At 39.0% G+C, this 23,377-nt stretch overlaps 1 protein-coding gene across 3 annotated transcripts in view; it reads left to right on the top strand.

The window, feature by feature from the left end:
• Positions 1–18,410: 18,410 nt before the first annotated feature.
• The window catches only part of FER (FER tyrosine kinase), a gene marked incomplete at both ends in the record, with an annotated part of 141,144 nt that continues 136,177 nt past the window's right edge, over positions 18,411–23,377 (top strand). For all 3 annotated transcript variants that reach the window (XM_079548141.1, XM_079548139.1, XM_079548140.1), the window contains 2 exons: positions 18,411–18,617; positions 22,440–22,613. In XM_079548141.1, the coding sequence (XP_079404267.1) occupies positions 18,411–18,617; positions 22,440–22,613 (381 nt within the window). The remainder of the gene's footprint in view (positions 18,618–22,439; positions 22,614–23,377) is intronic.

The raw sequence follows: 23,377 nt of genomic DNA, 5'->3' as shown, positions 1-23,377 counted from the left end.
ACACTGAGTCTTATGTATGCAAACACTCTTCCACATCAGGCATTTATGCATGCCTTTTATTGTTCTTGTGCACTTCAGCGTTATTTTTTCCAGAGACATTGGAGGTTAATGTCCACATCTTGTCACAGTTTGCTCTGACACCCAGTATGTTATAATATAAGTAAACATAATTAAAGCTTAGTCCATTTATACATTTTCGAATGAGGTAATGCATCTCAGGAGTGTTCTTTATAACTAGGGATGATATCTGAGCAAAACTGACTGAACTTGAAATAGTAGGATAGCTTTTTTCGTGTTTCCTGAAGAGTTATATTTTCATAAGGTGTTTGTATTAAAATTGTTATGTATGTGAATTTGCACTGCAAGAACAATATTTGAGAAGTTGCAAACGTCTGGTTCAGTCATCTGTCTTTTGGGTGACTGCCCTTATAGTGAGAATCACTTTATCTCATCTAAAAGAAAGAGTTACCATAGTAAGCATTTTTCAGGACGTGGAGCATGCAAAGGAAACGTCATCCAGATGAGTTACAGCAAATAAAAATTTCAGACAGTGTCTTTTATCAAATTACATTATATGATTTATATCGTACAGTGTAAGAGCCTGGCAAATAAGCTATGAGGAAGGGATTCTGTTCTTGGACTTGTGTTTCTTATGGGCTAGTTTCCCGTGTAAAGAATCATGAGGATGATCTACATTTAATGTGGTACAGTGCCAAGGAAATAAGTGATCTCAGGAAAATTGAATGAACTATGAATTAACTAAAAAGTGTTATATAAACCAGAAGGATGTAGTTAGCTTAATGAAGGTGGAAAGAAGCAGCCACCACTGTATTGCTTTCTCAATTTCTTTTCAGTGAATGATAAATGCTTGGAACTATACTATTTTTCTCTTACAGAGACCTGTGTGTCATATATTACAAACCATTGGTGAGTCTTTGGTCTAATTGTTTTGGCATCTGGGATAAATTCTGTTTGATGTTGGGCCATAGGGAGAAAATAATAGTTGGATCATAGTAGCCCTGTGCAGCAGTGTAGGCTTGGGTAGGGTGGCTTGAAAGTTGACTATCAGAAAGTGGGGTAGAGGGTGCTGGTTGTCAGACAGCTGAATATCAATGAGCCAGCAGTGTGCCCAGCTGGCCAAAAATGCCAGTGTCATACTGTTTCTCTGTGTGGCACTGGTGAGACTGCACCTTGCGTGCTTTGTTCAGTTTTGGACCCCTCTCCAGAAGAGCATTGAGTTGCTTGACTGTGTGCCAGGAGAGCACCAAAGATGGTGAAGGAATTGGAAAACAAGAGCTATGAGGATTTACTGAGGGGACTGAAATTGTTTGGTTAGAGAAGAGGAGGCTGAGGGAGACCTTATAGCTCTGTACAACTGCCTGATAAGAGATTCAGCACAGAGGATATTATTCAGAGAATCACACACAGAACTGCAGAGATGTGAAGGAACATCACAATATCGAGTCTAACACCCCTGCTAAAGTAGCTGCTGTATAATAGGTTGCATAGGTAGATATTCATACAGATCTTAAATATCTCCGTAGAAGGTGTCTCCACAACTTCTCTGGGGAATCTGTTCCAGTGTTCTGCCATCCTTAACGTAAAGAAATTCTTCTGTGTGTTTATACGGAACTTTCTGTGTACGAGGTTAGGCCATTACTCCTTATCTTACTGCTTTACACCAGCAAGAAGAGCCGGGCCTCATCAATTTGCTTTCCACCTCCCTTTACATCATGAGCATCAACTATTGTCTTGCCTGGGCTGCATGTAATGAACAGAAATTGTCTTGAGCCACATACAGGTAGGTTGTTCCAAAAGTAAAGCCTCCTATTTATTTCTATGGAAACTACAACTGATACAAAGAGCATAGTAACACTGTTTGATAGAGCACATCTCAACTACAAAACACTAATTTCCAACTTAGTCACTACCATTAACTATGCATTTTCACCAGTGATGAGTAAAAGCTTGCATACTGCCCTCATAAAAATCTCAACCAGAGGAGGTGACTTACTGTCATCAAGACTGAAACACACTATCCACCACATCACTGTGCTGACATCCACTATTTGGTCTCCATAAATGTTCAGCAAGCATTAGTGAATGTCAGTAGATGCAGGTTTTTCCTGCATGGTGAAATTCAGTGACCAGTGACTTTGCTTCGTATGCACTTCCGCATTGACACAGTTTTGTCAGGCTGCCCCTCTGCTGCTATCTGTAACACAGCAACAAGATGTCATGGAATATTGTTGGGAAGGTTGTGCCTCTGTTGTTATACCATCTATGTCCTCTTCTGATGTTAGGAGTCAACATAATAAAATACAAGGCATTACTTTTGGAGCAGCCCTCACAGAGTACACACAATTGTATATTGATAATTTTTAAGTCCAGAGAGTCCTATTCAGGCTCCAGTTGGTCCAGGAGAACCTCATGAAGTTCAACAAAACCAAGTGCAACGTCTTGGGTATGGATCACGGCAGCCTCCACTACTACCAATACAAGCTTGGGGATTAAAAGATTGAACACAGCTGTGTGGTAAATGTACTGCTTGGCGGTACTAGTGGACAGGAAGCTGGACATGAGGCAGCTGTGTGCCTAGAGAGATGTGGACTGTTTGGACCATGTCCAGAGGAGGGCCACAAAAATGATCCAAGGGATGGAACACATCTACAAGGATACACTGAGAGAGCTGCGGCTGTTATGCCTGAAGAAGAGAAGGCTACAGAGAGACCTGAAAGTGGCCTTTCAGTATCAGAGATGGGCTGTAAGAAAGAAGGGGACAGACTCTTTAGCAGTGTCTGTTGTGACAGGAATGGGAAAATGGTTTCAAACCAAAAGAATGTAGATTTAGACTGGATATATGGAAAAAGTGTTTCATAGTGAAGGTGATGAGACACTCAAACAGGTTTGCCTGAGATGTGGTGGAAGGTCTGTCCCTGGGGATGTTGAGGGTGGGGCCAGTGGGGGACCCTGAGCAACCTGATATAGCTGTGGATGTTCCTGTTGACTACAGTGGGGTTGTACTATAAGGGTTCTGTGATTTCGTTTTCAAATTCCTTTATCAAAACAGAAATCACAACGGCATATTTTTCACTGTTCAAAGCGATGAGTTAAGCCAACGTATCAAAATGCATACAATTTTTTTTACCTTTGTTTGTGTCAGTGCTGGCCTCCCCATGCCCTGGTTTCAGTTGACAGAGAGTTAATAGTGCACTGATGATTTGATTTGATTGTTGCTAAACAATGGGCAGGTGCCCAGGGTGGTTCCACTGGGAAGAACAGCCACCTTTAATCTGCAGGGAGGGGGTGCACTGTGTTGTTAGCCATGCTGGGCCGCATGCAGTCTGCAGGCCACGGGTTGGACATGCCTGCTTTAGGTATTTATAAGCATTAATCAGGTCTTCCTTCAGTCTTCCCTAGGCTGAGCAGACTCAGGTTACTCAGCCTTTCCTCATATGAAAGAGGCTTCAGGCGCTTTATCATCATTGTGGCCCTCTGCTGGACTCCTTCTAGATCTCTATCTTTCTTGAACTGGGAAGCCCAAAACAGGACAGTGTAGAGGAGGAGGATCAATCACTTCCCTCAACCTGCTGGCCACGCTCTTTTTAATACACTCCGGGATACCATTGGTCTTCTTGGCTACAAGCACACTGCTGGCTCATGGCTAACATGCAGTCCACCAGAAGTCCCAGGTCCTCTTCTGTTGGTCTTTTTCTGCAGTGGTGGGTGATAAGAAATGAGGAAGTGGCCTCTAGCTGTGCTAGAGGAGGTTTAGATTGGATACTAGGAAGAATTTCTTTGTGGAGAGGTTGGTTTAGTATTGAAAGGGGCTGCTGAAGGAAATGGTGCTGTCCTTATTCAAGGTATTTGAGCAATTTGTGATGCAGCACTAAGGAACATGTTTTAGTGATGGGACTCAGTAGCTCAGCTTGGTAACCAGCAAGCCTGATGATGATTAGGGTCTTCTCCAAGTTAAGTATGATTCTCTGATTTTGAGCAAGTGAATAAAGAAATGAAACAGTAGCTTCAACTTCCTCCTAACCAAGTGAAGATGATGCTAATAGAATAAAGGAAATTAGTGAAGGAATATGTAATTGTGTATAGAACAAATAATTAGTAAACAAGTTTATCACAGAAATGCTTAATTTCAGCATTGATTTTTCCTGCTCTTTTAATTGCAGTTGTTTCCATTTTCACTATTCATTCAAGACCACTCCTCTTGCAAATATCACATTTGACTTGTCTTTTGTTGTTCCTGCTTGTTTAGAATTTTTTAAAATGTACTTAAATATCAGCATGAGCCACTGATCTCAGTGTTTGTTTTTTGCTTTTTTTTTTTTTTTTTTGGTGTCTGTTTGGGGCCAACTTTTTTGTAATTTTAGCATTGCAAACTTCTTTGTAACAGCTCTCTCCTTTAGGAGATAGAACCTTTGTAACATTAGGAGAGCTGTTTATACTTCTTCAGAAGACCTACCAGCCACATGAGATGATGACCATAATAACAAAAAGCAAATAATAGAATTAGACCTTTTTAGGCTAGTATTTCTTTGCTGTTAATCAGACCTTACCAGGGAATGCTATTGTTAATGACATTAGTATATTCATGTGAGAAATTTGTTGTGGTGTTGGTCCGTAGTTTCATTCCTGCTTGAATTACATTAATTTTTGAATATGCAGGGTATATCATAACATATGCGGGTATATATGAATGCATACATGCACATACAGAAGGAGCTGAGAGAGTCATGTCCTTAGTTTGGATCAGTACAGTTAAAAGATGGAACAGCTACAGCTTTAATTCAGGATTTTGACTTTCCACTCCGAAACAGATCAGAATAAGAGTGACTGGAATTGTTCCTCATAAGCTATGGATCCCCCCATTCCAATTTTGAATAAAAAAGCAGAGTAGCCATGATCAAAGGAAGACTATAGGAACATAGCTGTAAAGAGAAAGGCTCTGCAGAGAGCTCGAACATTTAAGAGGATTGGGTATATTTGATCACATTTTGTGTTGAGATAGAATTGTCTTTACCAGCCTCATTCTGTTCAATCAGATTTTCTGTGAACATCTAACGTGGAGATAGTTGTTGCACCACTGCTGAATACAGAGTTCAGAGGAAATTCTTTGTTCAGGTCCTTTCTATTCAGGCTGTGCTTTTCTTTGGCTTCCCTTGCAGTCTGTAACCTAATTTAAAGGAAGTTTAATTCCTGGAAAAAGATGGGAGGAAACCCTTCTTTATTTGTAATCCTGTGGAAGGTAATAAGAAACTAGGTGCGTGTCCCTTTTGTAAGTGAGCTGTGCGGTCAATGTGTTGTTTTCTACATGGCATTGCCTCTTTCAGAGTTACTGGCAGTGCTGCAATGAGTCCTTGAGGCACAGTGACCGAGTATGATTGTTGCAGTCTCGCTCTGCTCTTCTGAACATTGCTGTAGCTGCCTTCACCTCTGTTTACTCTTCTGCCTGGTGAAATTCAGTTTCAGTCATAGTCAGTGGTTCTGGCCCAGTTCAGCCTGATTGTGTGACTAATGGGGCAGGTGGACCTACAGACCCATTCCCTGAGATAGGTCTGAAAACAAAACTGCAACAGTGAGCTAAAGGAGACAACTGATTTACTAAATATGATAGTGGAATGAGAAAACACAATATAATACAATATAATTGGAATTGAAACTAACAAATAAAATGGCAGAGATAGTGTCCAAAACCAAAGGCCTTACTCTTATGCTGGAGGCAAGACAGGTAGGGAGCAAAACCACAGTGGTGAGCTGTGGAAGAAGAGGCAGTCTCATGACTCATGAGCAGTTTTCCCTGCAGATGGAAAATGGAAACAGAACAGTGAAGTCTTCTGGGATGTAGCTCTTCTCTTCTGAGAAAGGTACATGAAAATATCATCAATCCATGGAACTGGAGCATTAACTCTTTAACTCCCAATGCACGGTATGATGTTACGATGTGGAACACCAGTAACAAAAATAATAAAACATGACAATCATCTGCCTTGCTATTTGCCTCTGGCTGTTGGGTAGAATATTCCTCATGATGGATGTGGGTTGGTTGAACAACTGCTCCTGAAGAGCAGCTACTGTGTGGCTCACTCCCCAGTGCCAGCTCTTGCTTGTTATCTGTTCTTCACAAGAGTCTGAGATGGTCATTAAGTGGCTGGAGGCCAAGATGTGTGAGAAGCAGCTGAGATCTCTGGGTCTGTTCTGTCCAGAGCAGAGGAGCTCTGCTTTGTGTGACAGCAACAGGGCCTGAAGGAATGGCATGGAGCTGTGCAGGGAAGAGGCAGGGAGGGTGTTAGGGAAAGATTCTTTACCAAAGGGCAGTTGGTTTGGAGCAGGCTCCCCAGGGCAGTGAGCATGACTATACTGGAGTTCAAGGGGTGTTTGGCTCTCAGACACAGGGTTTGAATTTTGAGCGGACTTGTGTGGAGCCAGGAGATGGAATCAGTGATTCTTGTGAGTTCCTTCCAGCCCAAAGTATTCTTTCATTCTGTGATCCAATATAGAGCATGTTAAGGATATTTTCATACTCTAAGGAGCTGGGAGTGACTGCAAGTGTGATGGAGAATGGGAAAGTGAGACCTCTGGAACAGTGCAGCCTGTGTCATTAGGTCAGCAGGATAGTAGCATACAGTAGGTCATAGATTAAAATAGGATTTTACTGTTGGGAAAAAACCAAAAGCACTAAGGTTTGGAAGTCACATGAAGCAACCTCTGTTCTTCTCAGCACTGGCAGCTCACCACCACTGCTCCTTATTAGGCTTTGAGCCTAACTGATTTGGGGATCAAATTTGAGGGAGTTAAGAGAGCATCAGTGGTCTAGAAAATGATTTCAAATAAAAGACTGAAATAATCAGAATTGGTTAGGCAGAAAATTATATGCTTAAGTTGCAAAGGAGATAGTCTCTTTTCTCTAAAGTCACAAGAAAATAAAATTTGGTAATTGAGAAACTTTTTCCCATGCTAGAAGCAGAGGAATGCTGAATTGGAGAAGACAGACTTGACAGAAATCTTTCTGCTGTGGGTAAATGTCTTTCTTCGGTGATAAAGGAAAGATTTAGGTGGTGACTTTAGGTCGTGTTATGTGATTGTTACTAACTTAATCCCATCACATCTATTACTATCACTTGCATGTTTGAAAACAATACCTTCAGGTAAGCAAAAACTTTTTATGTCCAAAGATATTTTATAATTCTGATCAGAGAGGAGTCTAAAAGTGGTTTTATTCTTTTTGATAGCATCACAGCTGCTTAAGAAAATTGTGATATTCATCTACCTACAGGGGAGAGCCCAGTGTACAAGTTTGTCTGAGTGAAGTCCATCCAGCTTAGAACTAGCTGTTGAGAAAGGACTGTTGCCACAGATGTAGAATATTAGTGTGTCTGGCATGTTTTTCCTGCTAGTGCAGTTTGGAGATGTCTTGAGGTGGGCGTTCTGTGTGTAAGATTTATTTTATGAATTTTTGTAATAATTTTTGAACTTGTTTGTCTCAAAATATCTTTTGGAATTAAATTCATTCAATTATTTACTTGGTGAAGAAGTACTTAAGAGCATCTTTTTAAAGTCTCATTTTGTGTTCCCACATTCTTGTGGGAAGCAATTCAGACATCTGATATATCATGCCACTTTTTGCTATCACTTTTTTTTGTACTTTGATCTGGCATATTGTTGTTACCTGTTTTGCAAGCTAAAAAATTCTCTTTACTTTCTTTGTGCAGAAGCTGTTCCATACTCTGATCAATATTGCCTATACTTCATGTTCTTCATAAGACAGAATAGAGAGAGAGGAACACCGTTCCCACCAGCAATCTAAGAATATATTCTCTGATGTTCTCTCTTCCCTTCATATCAGAGAATATATTCTCCGATATACTGGATATCTCCAAACCTGACCACTTCAAAGCGCTGAACAAATGTTTTTGAAGGTCTATGCTCAGAGACAGTATTCTCCTGTGTGATGTTAAGCAACCTAGAATGCTACACAGCATTTACTGATCGTTACTTCACCTGCTGTTTTACTTGCCTGTTTCTCGATATTCGGGAGTTTGTCTGCAGGAGTTTGTCATGTAGCATCAGTTTTGATTACAATCTAGTGTTTTTCTCACCATATTCCAGTTTACAGATTCGTTAGTATGATTTTAACACCTTCTCCAGTATGAAAGTCAGACTTTGTACTTTTCCCTGTTAAGTTCTGAAAATAAAAAAAGGGTTTATTTTCTGCTCTCCATTCTTCTTTACATTACTGGTCAGTAGTCACTTTAAGCCTAGGTTTTTGTAGAATTAGTAATTCAGCAATTTCATACTTGGTACTGCAACATTTCTATTAAATAGTAGCTGCTTCTTGTGAATTCTTGCTATTAATTTGTTATTTTTGAATATTCTTATGATACTTCAGGATGCCCCCAAGATCTGATTTGTGAATTGCTTTGACTTCCTCAGCCATAATGAAGAAAACAAAAGTTGATCTAGATTTTCTTCTCTACCTTATCATCCTTTAATTCTCTCTTTTGTATCTTCATTGTCCAGTGGTTCATTGCATTGAGGAAGCAAGCTGTCTGTGCCTTTTAGTTTCTACTGTGTAGGAGGCCAGAAATAGCGATAGTATGTTGTCACTGTCTTATAGGCAGCTATATGATTAGTTTACTGACAATTTTTTTTTTTTTTTTTTTGTGTGTGTAGTGGTTAGTATGCTTCTATCATTTAAACAAGTATTGGAGAGGTTTTCTGCTACCAGTTTCAAATTCTACAAATGTCCTCCATGTAGGTGAAAACAAGCACATAGACATGAAGTCAGTAGTAACCAGAATTACAAAAAGAAAAAAAAAACAAGGTAGCGTACTTTATTTTTGTAGAAATAGGCAAAAAAACCTCTTTTCTGACATGCTGAATAATATCGCGTTAAAAAAAGATGCGAATTTTACCTCTGTGCAGAGAATGGAAAATGTAGCTTGTCTCTGTTTCAGTAACTGTGGTCTGTTTTATTTAGAAATAGAATTTTTGGAAAGAATTATTTTAGCATATGTGATTTTTTTTTTTTTTTTTTTTTTTTTTTTTTTTTTTTTGACAACTGCCTTCATTCGGATGTTCATGTTCTATCTGAAGCAAGAAAAAGGCAAGAAAAGTTTTTCTGTCTAGTGGAATGCTGTCATTTCTAATTGGCTTATATTTGTGATGGGAGAATAGAAGCCAAATTTATGAGAGCTGTTTTGAAGGTAATGCCTCCTATTTTATGATGTTGGCCCAAGGTGTCAGGGGTGATATCACTAAGTAGAGGTTGAACCTTCCCACCAATATTCTGGTATATATATTTTTTTACCATATGACAGATGGCAGCAGAGGGGCAGTCTGACAAAATTGTGTCTGACACGGAATTGAGTATGAAACAAAGTTGTGTCACTGAATTCATCCATGGAGAGAATATGGCACCTATTGACATTCATCATCAACACTTGCTGAATGTTTAAGGAGGTCAAATAGTGGATGTGAGCACAGTGAGGTGGTAGGTGGTGCATTTCAGCAGTGACCAGACTCCTCTATTTCAGACTTTCATAAGCATGGCGTGCAGGTTCTTGTTCATTGCTGGTGAATGTGCCCAGCTCATGGTGGCTACTGTGTTGAAAATTAATGCTTTGTAGCTGAGAATTTGCTCTATCAAAAAGTGTTCTTGTGTTCTTTGTATTCGTTGTAGTTTCAGTGGAAATAAGTGGGAGGCAGTACTTTTGGAGCAGCTTAGGTATTCTAATGTTTTGCTCTTGGTATTTTGCTCTTGGTAATTGCTGGTGGAGACTCTATTTTATGTTCTTAAATCTTGTGCTTTGCAACTTCTTGCAAGTATTCACTTCTTCTATTAAAGATGGTGAATGCTGCAGCGACTCTCATTTAGTGCATTTCTTCCTCTTTTCAAACAACTGCCCATGACTGTTGTTTTCCTTGCAGCAACTGAATGTAAGCATTACTTACAATCTTTCCTATTTTTGGTCATGGAGAATGAAAGTTTTTTATTTATGTTAGGCAGCACTGTTTCTAGAATGTCACTAAGTAACGAGAAAGGAATACTAAATAATATCTGCTTGAATGATATTTGTTCACATTCTATCCTTTTGTAAGATTTAAAACATGTGTTCTATTACTAATGCTTTATTTTAAAGTTAAAAAATAATATACAAAAGATTCCTGATTTAATTTTAAAAAGATATGTTATGAGGTTGTGTGCAGATGCTTAGGATGAGTAAAAATATACAGAACAGCTTGCACTTGCAAGCTACATGCAAACCATCTTTCTTATTACTTTCATATACTTATTTAATATAAAACCTCAAAGATTCAGCCTTGTATTGCTGTTTGCTTCACCAAGATTGCAGTTCAGAGTTGCAGCTTTAAATTTGAGTGCTATAGTCTTTTTAACTGCTTGTCTTTTTGCTATTGTGGATATTACAGTAGCTAGAAATTTCTGTGTTTGTTTGATCCCTTTCTCATGTTGCTGTTTGTTTTATTACTTTCTAGTGAAAATGTTCCCATTAAGTTTTTATTGCAAATTTTGTCAGGGAAGAATGGCATTGAGTTTTAGTTTCCTGTGCTTTCATTTTTCTTATTGGTGTTTTTTTGCCTCTGCTCTTATCAAGAGTAGAGTGCAGCAATAAATTAATTTGTCTAATTTTCCAGCCTTAGTACTCTGTTTCAATAGAAAAAGAGTTTTTCCAAAAAGAAAAGTAAACAAATATGCTTTAGTTACTTGTGTGTAGAAAAAATACTTCATCTCTCAAAACTGGCATAAAGTGATAGCACATGACTTCTTGCAGTCATTTGAGAAGTCTTCTGAATTTTTTGTTTTCCTCAACTATATATTTTTTGTTTTTTAAATATTTTCTGTGATTAGAAACTGAAAATGGAAAGCAATGTATCTAGTTCTAATTTTGCAACATATTTTAAAAATGCTGAAATAAAACCCAAACTATATGATCTCTTTTTATTTCAGAGAGCTCACTGAAAGTGAAAGTATATTTCTGAAAGTGAAAATCAGAGGAAATAGCAGCTGATGTAAAAAGAAGTATACTAAGGATCGTTACTTGGGGATATTTTTTAAGGTACGTGCTCTATATTTTGTAGAAAAGTAATCCTAAAAATAAGCTGCTTGTTTTGCCGTGGGTAGAGTAATATTTCATACTTATTTTGGAATGATTAGGCCGGATTTATGTTGCTCCTTTGGATGTTTATTGGTGGCAGTAGCTCTGTGGAAGCATTAGTTCATTTCAGCTGTCTTTGTACACTTAGCATCAAATGCGTGTGTGAATAATGTTCTGTGTATGTGGTTAGCATAAAGAAATGATAGTTAATACATATGTTTTTTGTTTCATTATGTAAATTCTGGGAGTAGTTCCTATACTATTAGAAATTCAATAGTCTGATTTTTATTTAGTATGTGGATGGAGGGCTATGAATGATGTGTTTCCCTGTTTTAATGTAGAATAACTAGAATAAGCCTCACAGGTGGACTGTGTAATAAATTGAGCACTTTTTATAAAATTGCTTTAAAATTTCTGTGGAATCCTTGAATTTGAGTATATATTTCTCCTGAATTCAAGTCCTTCTCCTTTTTCTGTTTTTTTTGCAATATTGTTAACATTTCGCAATACTGTTAACATTTCATCCTATACTTGATGCAGCAGGGAATGTGGCCACTGAGGACAAGGAGAGGGCTGAGGTCCTCAATGCCTTCTTTACATCTGCCTTTAGTAGCCAGATCAGTCATCCTCTGGGCTTTTTATGCCCTGATCTGGAAGTCTGGGACCCTACTCAGAATCTACCCCCAGCGATTCAGATGGAGACAGTCAGAGAGCTCCTCTTCCAACTGGACTGTCACAAGTCCATGGGACCGAATGGGCTGCACCCTTGGGTGCTGAGGGAGCTGGCGGGGGTGATTGCTGAGCCCCTCTCAGCCATCTATCAGCGCTCCTGGTTAACTGGAGAGGTCCCGGAGGATCGGAGGCTTGCTGTGACTCCCATCTTCAAGAAGAGCCATAAGGAGGATCAGGGGAACTGTAGGCCTGTTAGCCTGACCTCAGTACCAGGGAAAGTATGGAGCAAATCATCTTGGATGAGATCACAAGACATGTACGTGGTGTCCAGGGGATCAGGCCCCGCCAGCATGGGTTCGTGAAAGGCAGGTTGTGCTTGACCAACCTCATCTCCTTCTATGACTGGGTGACCAGTCTGGTAGATGAGGGAAGGGTTGTTGATGTAGTCTACCTAGACTTCAGCACAGCCTTTGACACAGTCTCTCACAGGTGTCTTGTGAGGAAACTGGCTGTCCATGGTCTCAACAGATATACACTTCTTTGGGTAAGGAACTGGCTAGAGGGCCATGCCCAGTGGGTTGTGGTGAATGGATTTAAGTCCAGCTGGCGACCTGTTTCAAGTGGTGTCCCCCAGGGGTCAGTACTGGGGCCCATCTTAATATCTTTATTGTTGACCTAGATGAGGGGATTGAGTGCACCCTCAGTAAACTTGCAGATGACACCAAGCTGGGAGGTGGTGTCAATCTGCCTGAGGGTAGGGCGGCCCTTCAGGGGGATTTAGACAGGTTGGATCACTGGGCTGAGGTGAACGGGATGAGGATCAACAAGGCCAAGTGTTGGGTCCTGCACTTTGGGCACAACAACCCCATGCAGTGCTACAGGTTTAGGGCAGAGTGGCTGGATGACTGTGAAGAGGAAAGGGACCTGGGGGTGTTGGTTGATGCTCGGCTGAACACGAGCCAACAGTGTGCCCAGGTGGCCAAGAGGGCCAACGGCATGCTGGCCTGCATTAGAAATAGTGTGGCCAGCAGGAGCAGGGAGGTGATCATCCCCTGTACTCAGCACTGGTGAGGCCGCACCTCAAGTACTGTGTTCAGTTTTGGGCCCCTCACTACAAGAAAGACATTGAGGCCCTGGAGCGTGTCCAGAGAAGGGCAACGAAACTGGTGAGGGGTCTGGAGCACAAATCTTATGAGGAGCGGCTGAGGGAGCTGGGCTTGTTCAGTGTGGAGAAGAGGAGGCTCAGGGGAGACCTCACTGTACTGTACAACTTCCTGAAGGGAGGTTATGGTGAGGAGGGGTTTGGCCTCTTCTCCCATGCAATGAACAGGACCTGGGGAAATGGTCGCAAGTTGTATCAGAGGAGGTTTAGGTTAGACATGAGGACAAACTTTTTCTCTCAGAGAGTGGTCAGGCACTGGAATGGCCTGCCCAGGGAGGTGGTGGAGTCTCCATCCCTGGCAGTGTTCAAGAGGTGCCTGGATGAGGAGCTGCGAGATATGGTTTAGTGCTTGTGGTAGCAGTGGTAATGAGAAGTCGATTGGACTACGTGATCTTATAAGTCGTTTCTAACCTTGTGATTCTATGATTCTATGATTTCTAGAAAGGGGCTTCAAAACACATGCCAGCCACAGTGATTTGGAACCTATATATGTTTAGGAGTACAAGTGTTCATAGCAGATCATGAGTGAGAGTGATGCTCTAAGCATACTGTTTCCATTCCATCTGCTGGGGGTGCTGGTGTGTACTGTGCTTCCTTCTTCTGAATATAACCAGGGGCACGGCATGCTTCTGTTCTGTGGTTTATCGGTTGCCTGCCTTGGCCTGGACAGTTCATCACTCACGTTACAGAACCACAGGTTCCAACTGATGGAGTTATTTTTAAAATTAGCAGTCACATTTTTAGATATATTTCATAGCAGCATATTAAAGAAGACACAGGCTGTTAAGGGTAGGAGAACATCCTGGGAAAGTATTGCTATGTATGTGCTGTTCTTCTCTGCTTGTTTGCTTTTGATCATTGTTAGGGAGCCAGTACCTTTGATCTGACACTCTACAGATGCTATCATGTATCAAGGGATTGCAATCTTTAAGTGCAGATGGGCTGTGAAAAGTACCTTCTTCAGTAGCTGAAATCCAGAAAGACTAATAACGCTAGAATATTGACTTTATTTGTTGAGTGGAGTGTTACAGGATAGAAGAATTAAGTGACTGTCTTTTAAGCTTTTCTCTTAATACTGAGAAATTTTAAAATTATTTCTTTAGAATCATAGAATGATTTGGGTTGGAAGAGACCCAGACTACCCACTCCACCTAGCCTTGAACACCTCAAGGGATGGGGCGTTTACAACTTCTCCAGGCAAACTGTTCCAGTGCTTCACCACCCTCTGAGTGAAAAATTTCCTCCTAACAGCTAACCTAAATTTCCTGTCTTTTAGTATAAAACCATTCTCCCTGTTCTGTGAACACCATACCCGGGAGCCATTCTCTTCTCCAGGCTGAATGAGCCCAGCTCCCTCCACCTTTCTTTGTAGGGGATTTGTTCCAGCTCTCCAGTCATTCTCATGGCTCTCCTTTGAACACTTGTCTGTATCTTTCTTGTGCTGTGGGCCTCACACCTGAGGCCTCTGCCCTCATGAATGCAGAGTAGATGGGGACAATCCCTCACTATTCTGGCCATCCCTCTTTTGATGCAGCTCAGGATACTACTGGTCATCCAGACTGCAAGTGCACACTGCTGGCTTGTGTCCAGCTTTTCATCTGTGAGGACCCGCAAGTCCTTTTTGGCAGGGCTGCTCTCAGTGACTGCTTCTCCCAGTCTGTACACATCTGGAACCCATCCTAAGTGTAGCATCTTGCACTTAGCAAGATGGTTCATTAGGTTCATGTGAATCCTCATCCCAAACCTGTCCAGGTCCCTCTGGATTGCATCTCTTCCTTCTGTTACATAAACTGCTACTGAGCTCAGTGTACTCTCTGTGTCAAAAGACACTGAAGAGCACGCTGCTGTGGTAGTGGCTGAGCTGAACCACACACCATCTTCAGTAACTATCTAAATACAGAACTGTTTGAGAATGGTTGCTCATTTGCAGTGCATTGTTGAGTGTACATGGAGAGCTTACTACCTTTCAATGATTAGCTTATTATTTTGTGAGTGATTGTAAAAATGCAAATGACTTATTTTTTTGTATTGGCTTCGCAACATATTTTAACTATTGAAACTTAGCAAATATTGATTGACCAATTTGTATATCCACTGGTTTTAAAGTAGTGTATATATCTAAAAATAAAATTAAATTAGCTGAGGTTCAATTGTCCTTTTTGACACCACTTTTATGAAGCATGCTAAATTCACTTTAAGGCATCTTTGGCATGTGAAATGCAAGATGAATCATGTGGGTATCTACCAGAAGTAGTAAAGATATCTTCTCAGTGAGAGCAAACAGCTCTTGAAGGTTTTTTTTGTTTTCTATTTTTTTTTTGTATGAATTTGTCATATTGTGTTTCCATCTAGCTACTTCAACTCATGATACCATCTTAATTTTCTTTCCCTTTAAGAGTAACTATTCTTCAATGTCTTTTTGAGGGATTTTTTTCATAATATCCTTAACGTTACCTCCCATTGATTCCACAGTAAATTGTTTCTTTATTTGCACGTTGTGTTGCACAGCTCAATTTTGCCACTAGTAATAGTGATCGTGATAAGGAGAAGCCAACCAGAGACAGAAGTCAGGCTTGTCCTCAAACTGCATCTCCCATTGATGTGGTTGGAACAGAGCACTAGTTTGATGTGTCATTGATTAGACCCTGAAAGGCCGCTATGAATTTATCTGTCCATGCTAAACAGGGAAATATCATTCCTGGAAAAATACCTGTCGGCATTAGTACCAGTTGAAAGTCTCTGTTAACACTGGACCTTTGAAATAGCTTTGCACTATTAAAAAAGTATTTTAAGTACAGATTACATAGAAAATGTTCACTAAATCCTACAATTTTGACTTCAAATAAACAACTGTATAATATGTTGGTTTCATTTGTTTCCCACAAAGAATAATAAGTGTTGGGTTTAGTTTCCAGGCCATTAAGTAGCTTGGATCTTGGAGATGTGATAACTGTTTTTTTTGCATCCGTAATTCATAATCAGACACATAAAATGCATCTGATATTAGCTGAAATTTTTGATTCAACATTTTCAAATTTTATGAGGGTGCACAGAGGCTGTGCTGAGAATCATCAGCAATAAAACGTGATCCTTCATAATCGTACAAATCAGAGTTTTATCACTTCTGTAAAACAATTTTTTCCATTGCTACTTCTGTCATAGTGTATGGAATAATTGAAAACAAAGATTGCTGTCTAGTATGCATGTGGTTCTTGTCTGTATACTCAGGCATCTACTGCTGTAACCAAAAGTTTCTATTAGTTAGTAGAGACTTAGCAAGTTGCAGAGAGTTGTTATTGGATTTCTGTCCTATTGATTTTTGCGATCTTTTTGCTCCATAGTGAGTCAGTGGAAGAGTGAAATATCACATGCTGAAAATGTTTCCTGCCTCTCTTGCCCTTCTACATCTTAAAGTGCAAGGCCAGACTTCTGGAGATTCAGTTCCTATCTTTCCTGAATCTGAGATGTAAGGAAACAGGCTTGCAGCTTCTTTTGTTGCTGAGGTGCTTGGTGATTAAGTGAATGTACTAAAATGTGCTAGGAGAAAAATGTGATTGGACACAGAAGTAGATTTAAATGTAGATAGTGTTGAAAAATTGTGCAAGTCATGCTAGGAAGTACATGCTGTGAGACTGTTTCTTTTATGTGCCACACTAAAATATTATCTTTTGTGATATTCTCCTTTAACTGTGAAAATGATTTAATTAGTGCAACTAGTAAAACATAGTTCATCCTTTTTAAATACAGCAAGTATAAATTATTCATAGTTGCTGCTTATGACTGGGCTTTTACCATTCAGGAAGAATTTTGAATACGATGTGTGGCTGCAAAGAACATGAGGAAGCCTGTGGTAGCTGTAGGTTACTCGTATAACCTTGATGTCCTTCTGTTGTGTACATGCATAATAACCCGATGTCGCTTGTATTTTCTCTATGGGAGCTTTTGTTTCTTTCATCAAATAGCATGCGTTCTGAATAGGTACGTAGTGGATAAGGCTTATTTCTGTAATTAACTGAAGAGCAAGGAACTTCAGAGAACACTTTCTGGAGTCAGGCTATTGTGAAGATTGTTGTAGGTTCTGATGAAAAATTCTGAAACTTTCTCTGGTAAACGAGTTAAGCCAACAGTGTTGTTACTCTGTATGTTTAGTGTGGCATAAAAGTCAGGCACTTTCAGAAGAAATTCTGTCTTCAACTCAGGCAGTGCCAGTATTGGCTACTACACTACCAACATTGATTTCTGTGTCTCAGTTTACTGTGCATTAGTTCTCTTTCACCTCATGGGCTGCTAAGAAAATGATTGTATTAATGTTTGTAAAACACTGCTAATTTGGTCAGCAATTTAAAGCCTGTCAAGGAATACATACTTCTGCATTCATGAGTGCTAAGGTTAGGCTAGACTGTAGGAATTAGAAGAAGCGATAGACAGGCAGCGTCTGTGCTGCAGTCTATAGCTGTAATTGCAGTTTATGAAGTTCATCTTAAGAAGTTCGAGGCTGATCAGTGTGCAAATGGGTTTTTGCTGTTTACACAGAAAGCAGAAGGCAGCCCATATTTAAAAAAAAATGCAAGACTGTGGAAATTATATATATGGGCTCAAGTCTTCAATGATGTGACCATGTGATTTATCAGTAGAGGTGGTGATGTTTAAAAACCACCACAAATGTGTGTTTTTGCCCTGCAGCACTTCTTATGAGATTATCAAATGATGTCTGCATTGTGCAGTGAGACTGGACTGCTTTGGGAGAAAACTGTGAAATTAAGGACACTGCCCTAGTGTGTTTATCATGAGAACAGAGGAAGGTGGCATAGGATCCTCTTCAGGATCCTCTTTTACTTTTGGCAGGTTGATGCTCGCTGTTAGTGCAGTGGTTAGGAACAAACTATCTAGTGATTTTCCAGGTATCCATTTACTATAGGTGCTATGCCTGAGAACTGATCATTTATTTGGAATTTTCTGTGTTCTTTGGATAGTGTCCATAAAAGCCAAATATTTTGGGTCACTAGTAATGAAACAGTATAATGGCAGTTGTTATCATGTGCACAAGTGTGTGTTTCTTTGCTTAAATAAATTGGTTTGATCTTCAGTATCTCAAAAGTACTTTTATGTGTTTCCTCATAACTCCACCTTCAGGTAGGGAAGCGCTGTTATACAATTGTGTTTTACGGAAGGGAAACTGGAGAACACAAACTGATATTAATTAATCTGGCAATTGAAAATAACAGGGCATGAGATCTCTTTCAGTCACAGCATTGTGTTTGGTTCTCTGACATTTCTCTGTTTGCTTCAAAGCGACAATGGTGTGGCTAAGTCGCTTCAGTGTTAAGTGTTAATAGGTGCTCTTTGTAACTGTAAAGCTTTTTTTGGTTTGTTTCTCATGATTTTTGTTTTGCTTTCAGATGTGGTGAAGAGCCTCTGTTTTCATCTGTACAGTTTATAGTGCCTTAAAGATGGGGTTTGGAAGTGACTTGAAGTATTCGCATGATGCTTTATTAAAACTGCAAGACTGGGAACTACGACTGCTCGAAACGGTCAAGAAATTTATGGTCATGCGTGTAAAAAGTGATAAAGAGTATGCCTCCACTTTACAGAATCTTTGTAATCAGGTAGATAAAGAAAGCACTTGTCAATTGGATTATATCAGCAATGTATCCAAGGTAAGACTGAGGAATTACGAATTTGGAATATCCTTAGAATTAAATGTTTGATTTTTGTTTGTTTTGTTTGAGTTGGATTCTTCCTGATTCATCTTCTTGGGAGTTAATGTTTCTGAAGTTTTTAACTGCTTTTAGTTCTTTGCTGGATTGTGGAGCACTCGAACTCCAGTCTTGCTTTGAATTTAGTAAGTAAAATAGAATCCTAAATTCTGAAATTTCAGTATTTTATGTCTCCATGCTTCACCTCCTTTGTTTTGAAAACAAAATATGTTACAGTGAGCTTTTCTTTTGAGACAGTTAAATGGAAACTATTGTTTATGTTGTATAGAATTTGTGACAGAAATAGAAAAATGCCAGGAAACTTAAGGCGAAGTGTAGCATACCAACTGTTATTCACACCACAGTGTGTGATGTTAAAACAAAAACTTAATTCAGGATGTTCCTTGTACTTGTGAAGTTATTTTCCATCCAATTTACAATAATTTTGTTGATTTTTCTATAAAGTAAGGCTATGTTTTCTCCAAGTTGTTGTCAGACTTGCAGTAAGTACAGTGAAGGTGTAGTTGAAGGAAACTTTCCTGTTCCACCTGCTAGTAACCTTTCCTCTTGACTTTGATTCCTTTCTAACTACAGAACGTAATTCTGTTTTATGGCTTTTTCAATTTTTGATCCTTCTGCTGCTGCAGTGCTTACACAGTTCCGTCAGTCTGGCATGAATCCTGCTCTCTGCAGAAGGCTGGTTTGGGGACAAGTTAAATTCTACACAAAGCATTTTTTATGCAGTGTGCTTATGAAGTTGCTGCTTGAGATCAAGTTATGGCATTGCAGCAGGAGCATTAGTGCTCTGTTTGCAGCCGTCTCAATCGGTACTAGTGAAAGTAAAGTGACTGTGTGGCTTGAAAGCTGCACTGAAGTAGCTAGCTTGCTTCAGCTGCCCTGAAATAGCACTGGGTAGTGTTTATCTGTAATGAATTCTGTTGTTGCCTGCCCCACCCAATATTTCTCGTCTTGTAAGCTGCTGCGCTTGTTCTTTTGTGTTTGTTTTTTTTCATCTGTTGCGTTTTGGTGGTATGTTTGAAATGCTGTTCGCGTAGTTATGTATCTTACCCACAGTTGTGATGATTTTGGTAAATTTACATAAAACTTTTTTGTTCACTGATGGCAAAATCATGTATTTTTTTCAAGCTTTCTGCTGTCAGATCCCAGAGTTTTTACAGAATTACAACAATACTATTAATATTTCTTGCTGTTGCTGCCCCACTAGGATTCTTCTTATGTGGTAGCAAAAAAGCCTTGCAGTGCTTATGGGCAACAAAACAGAGTGGATTCTGGCTAAAATGGTAAAGGAGCACTGGCACCTTTTGAATGCTGAGCATTGCAACCCTTCAGGGTCACCTTCCAGTGATTACCTCTCTGCTCAGTTGAGCCTCTATAAGAAGTTGAATACGTGTCTTAAACCATTTTCTATGCAGGTTAAACAGAAGAATTTGTTTCACATTTTTAAGTGCTGTTTTGGATGTTGCTACTCAAGTTAATCTTTCAGGTTACTTCTGTTCCTTTCATTTCATTTTTCTGTCGAGGAAGTGCTGTTTTCCTCCTAAGCCCTTGATCTCTGATCTTTCACATAACTACAAAAATATTCATGTAATACTGATAGATCATTTGCATAGGCTTGCCTTGAAATTACACTGTCAGCTTGGATTTTATGCTAGCAGAGTGATATATTGTCATATTGCTTTTAGTAGGTAAAATATCTAAGTTATCGTTTGATTACTTGAGCTGTTCTAATATATATTGCTATTTAATTATTCTTTTTGTCTCTTTCTGACATTTTACATAATTAAAATCTGACACAATTTTTGTGGGATGTAAATAGTATCTTATACTTCCTGAATTAAAATACTATCTCTGCATATTTATGTATGTTTTGTGTGCATACGTGTCTAAAAATGTTTTCTAATCAAACAATATTATATTTTACAATTTTTGCTGGATCGTGGGTTTTTATAGGAAAGGAAGTGCTTTGCCTTTCTGATGACTCCACCCAGCTGCTTTTTTGTCCCTTAAATCTTAATTTTTGTAGTTTTTCTCCTATTATAATCTTTCACCTTCTGCTATTTAAAAACAATAAAATTTTACAGAACACAGAAATCTTGTTCAACTAGTGCTTTCTCATCTAAAAAGAGGAATATGAGGAAAGGGAAAATGTGCAAATTATTTTATTTGTTTTTTAAATAGATCAGTTTTCTTTTGGTGTCAGTCTTGGGTTAATTTTTAAATGGAAGGATAGGTTTTTGCTAGGTGTCAGACTTACTTGGGCTTGTTTGGTGAATTGTAGGCTATGTATTTCTTTATTGATTGAAGCTGTGTTTGTCTGGCAATAAATCACCCAAAGAAATGCATTACTTTTATTACTTTTTCACCTCCGAGAGTGCTATGATGAGCTTTTCTGTAACCACTCTTCTCATATGTATTTTTGATGTTATTTTTATTGTACACAGCTTTGTGACATGGCTTCTGAAGTCATTTGGAAAGTTCTCTGTAAATGGAGAGATAAACACTTTTCAGATGTAACCAGTAATCTTCAGACTCTGAGCTTATTATATAACATCACACTTAAAGCAGTTATGCCAGTGGTTGCTAGAATTCTTATCAGCTAAAGGAAATATTAAAGATGGTTTACTGCATACAGGAATTAACTGTCTTTCATTTGGTTCTCTAAATTACAGTTGGCTAGCAGCATTGTTGTGTATAAGTTTGTATGCATGTGTATGTATGTACATGCTCATGTAAACATACATATGTGTGTTTGTATATGATAAAAAAGACAAGATCTGCCAAACAAATGAATTTTGTAAGTTTTCACGATATAAGGTGTATTTCTACGTTTAAAAATATTAAGACAAGTGCCATTAAAACTAATGTACCAGCTGCATTCAATAACTGGTAATTGTATTGGAAACAGCCACACTGAAATGTTAACTGCAGTACAGCAGTCTGTGTTAGTGAGTTATATCTAATGAATCCAATGCTGTTCCTGTCAACAAAGTGTAATGGGCAAGGGTTTTTAAGGGTAACAAATACTTCCATCTGAACTGAACTCTAATTCTTGACTTTTCGTCTGTAGTGCATCAAAAGTCTCTCTGTTCAGCACTCAGTTCTTATCAAAAGCCACGATATATTAAGCAGTCCTGAAAACAGACTGATGGGATGGCTAAAGAAGTTATTAAAGTAAGGTTGCAAAAAGCCGCTTGGTTGCCGTGATAGGGAACGTCTAATCTGTTAGCAGCATTACATCGCGCTGCTGCTGGTGGCTTGGTGCTGTCAGTTATGCGAAGCAGCTGGCAAATGGTGTTCTCTTGAACAGTAATAATTCAAATGCTTATCACTGTGAGGTATTTAGACCAGGACAAAGAAGTCATTTATTGATCAGAGTAAATGATCAGGTGGTGGGAAAGCAAAGAGCACAGGAATGTGCTTGTCAGATGTGTTGAAGATGTGATCTGAAAAAAGCTGTAGAGCTTTCGTGAGTGTTCAGAAGTGCAAAGAGTACTCTGTGGAGTGACTGTGTGATGCTGCGTTTTTGTCCCTGGTGCTTTTTTTATGAGTTTATGACTAAGTTCACTACATGATTTTGTTACAGGAGAAGGAATTTTTGTGGAATCTCAAGTGAATTTGGGAAGTTCAGTTTTTATTTGTTGTTGTTTGTTTGTTTGTTTTTAACTGAATGCATCTTTTACCACAACCCATTTTCATTGTTTAGTTATTTGTAAGCTAGAATAAGTGACTCTTCTCTCCTGATTTTATTTTATTTTTTTATAGTCTTGGTTGCTCGTAGTACAACAAACAGAACAGCTGAGCAAAATAATGAAGACACATGCAGAAGATCTTAATTCTGGGCCTTTACATAGGCTTACAATGATGATCAAGGACAAACAGCAAGTGAAGAAGAGTTACATAGGGGTTCATCAACAAATTGAAGCAGAGATGTACAAGGTATTTTATTCAAATGTTCTTCGTAGATTTACTGAAATTTTATGTACTTAAAAAAATAACATTGAGCATTTTTTTAGATTTTGTTTTTGTTTTTTGCTATTGTAAAAGTGGTATCTAGGCTGCCTAGTTCAAATGTTAGTTGCTTCCTGTATGTTTTCTCATTGCTGCTACCTGACAAGGGAGAAGAGGAAGTCTTTCTTCTGTATGAATTGATTTGGTCAGATAGTGTAGGAAATGCTCCTCGCAGATGATTCTCTGTTCCATCTTTTTTACTTTTCTCATTTTGCTGTAGACATCCACTGAAAGCTTTTATTATTGAGTGATTTTGGCAGCCTGGACTGTTTTGGGTGGGGATGGGATTCTAATCCTTATTCTAAAATATAAGTCAATTGTAAACCAAATATTAAGTCTGTAGGTGGAGCTCTTCAGGACCCTTTCTATTGTCAGTTGTGTCTGTGATATTGACAGCACTGTGTCTCGTCAGTAAAGCTGACAGAAATCTCAGTTTAATTCAGATGCTCTGGGGGAGGATTAACTGCGAATGCGAAGAAACCGATTGGTAGTCTAAAAGGTCTCACAAGAAAAACACTGTTTCTTTCTTTTAGCAGAGATTTAGAGATCTGGAGTAGCATAAAATATAACCTATGAGTAACGTAGTACAGATATCGCAGACTAGTGAGAAAAAGATTCTTGGGCAGGTAATGAGAATAACCTTACTCTAGTACTGAACATATATCATGTTAAATGTTTGGCTTTAGTAGGAC

The sequence above is a fragment of the Tetrao urogallus genome (genome assembly GCF_951394365.1).
Source record: "Tetrao urogallus genome assembly, chromosome: Z".
In the NCBI taxonomy this organism is placed as follows: Eukaryota; Metazoa; Chordata; class Aves; order Galliformes; family Phasianidae; genus Tetrao; species Tetrao urogallus.
Note: the sequence above shows the minus strand (reverse complement) of the source record. Positions and strands in the feature narration are given on the sequence as shown.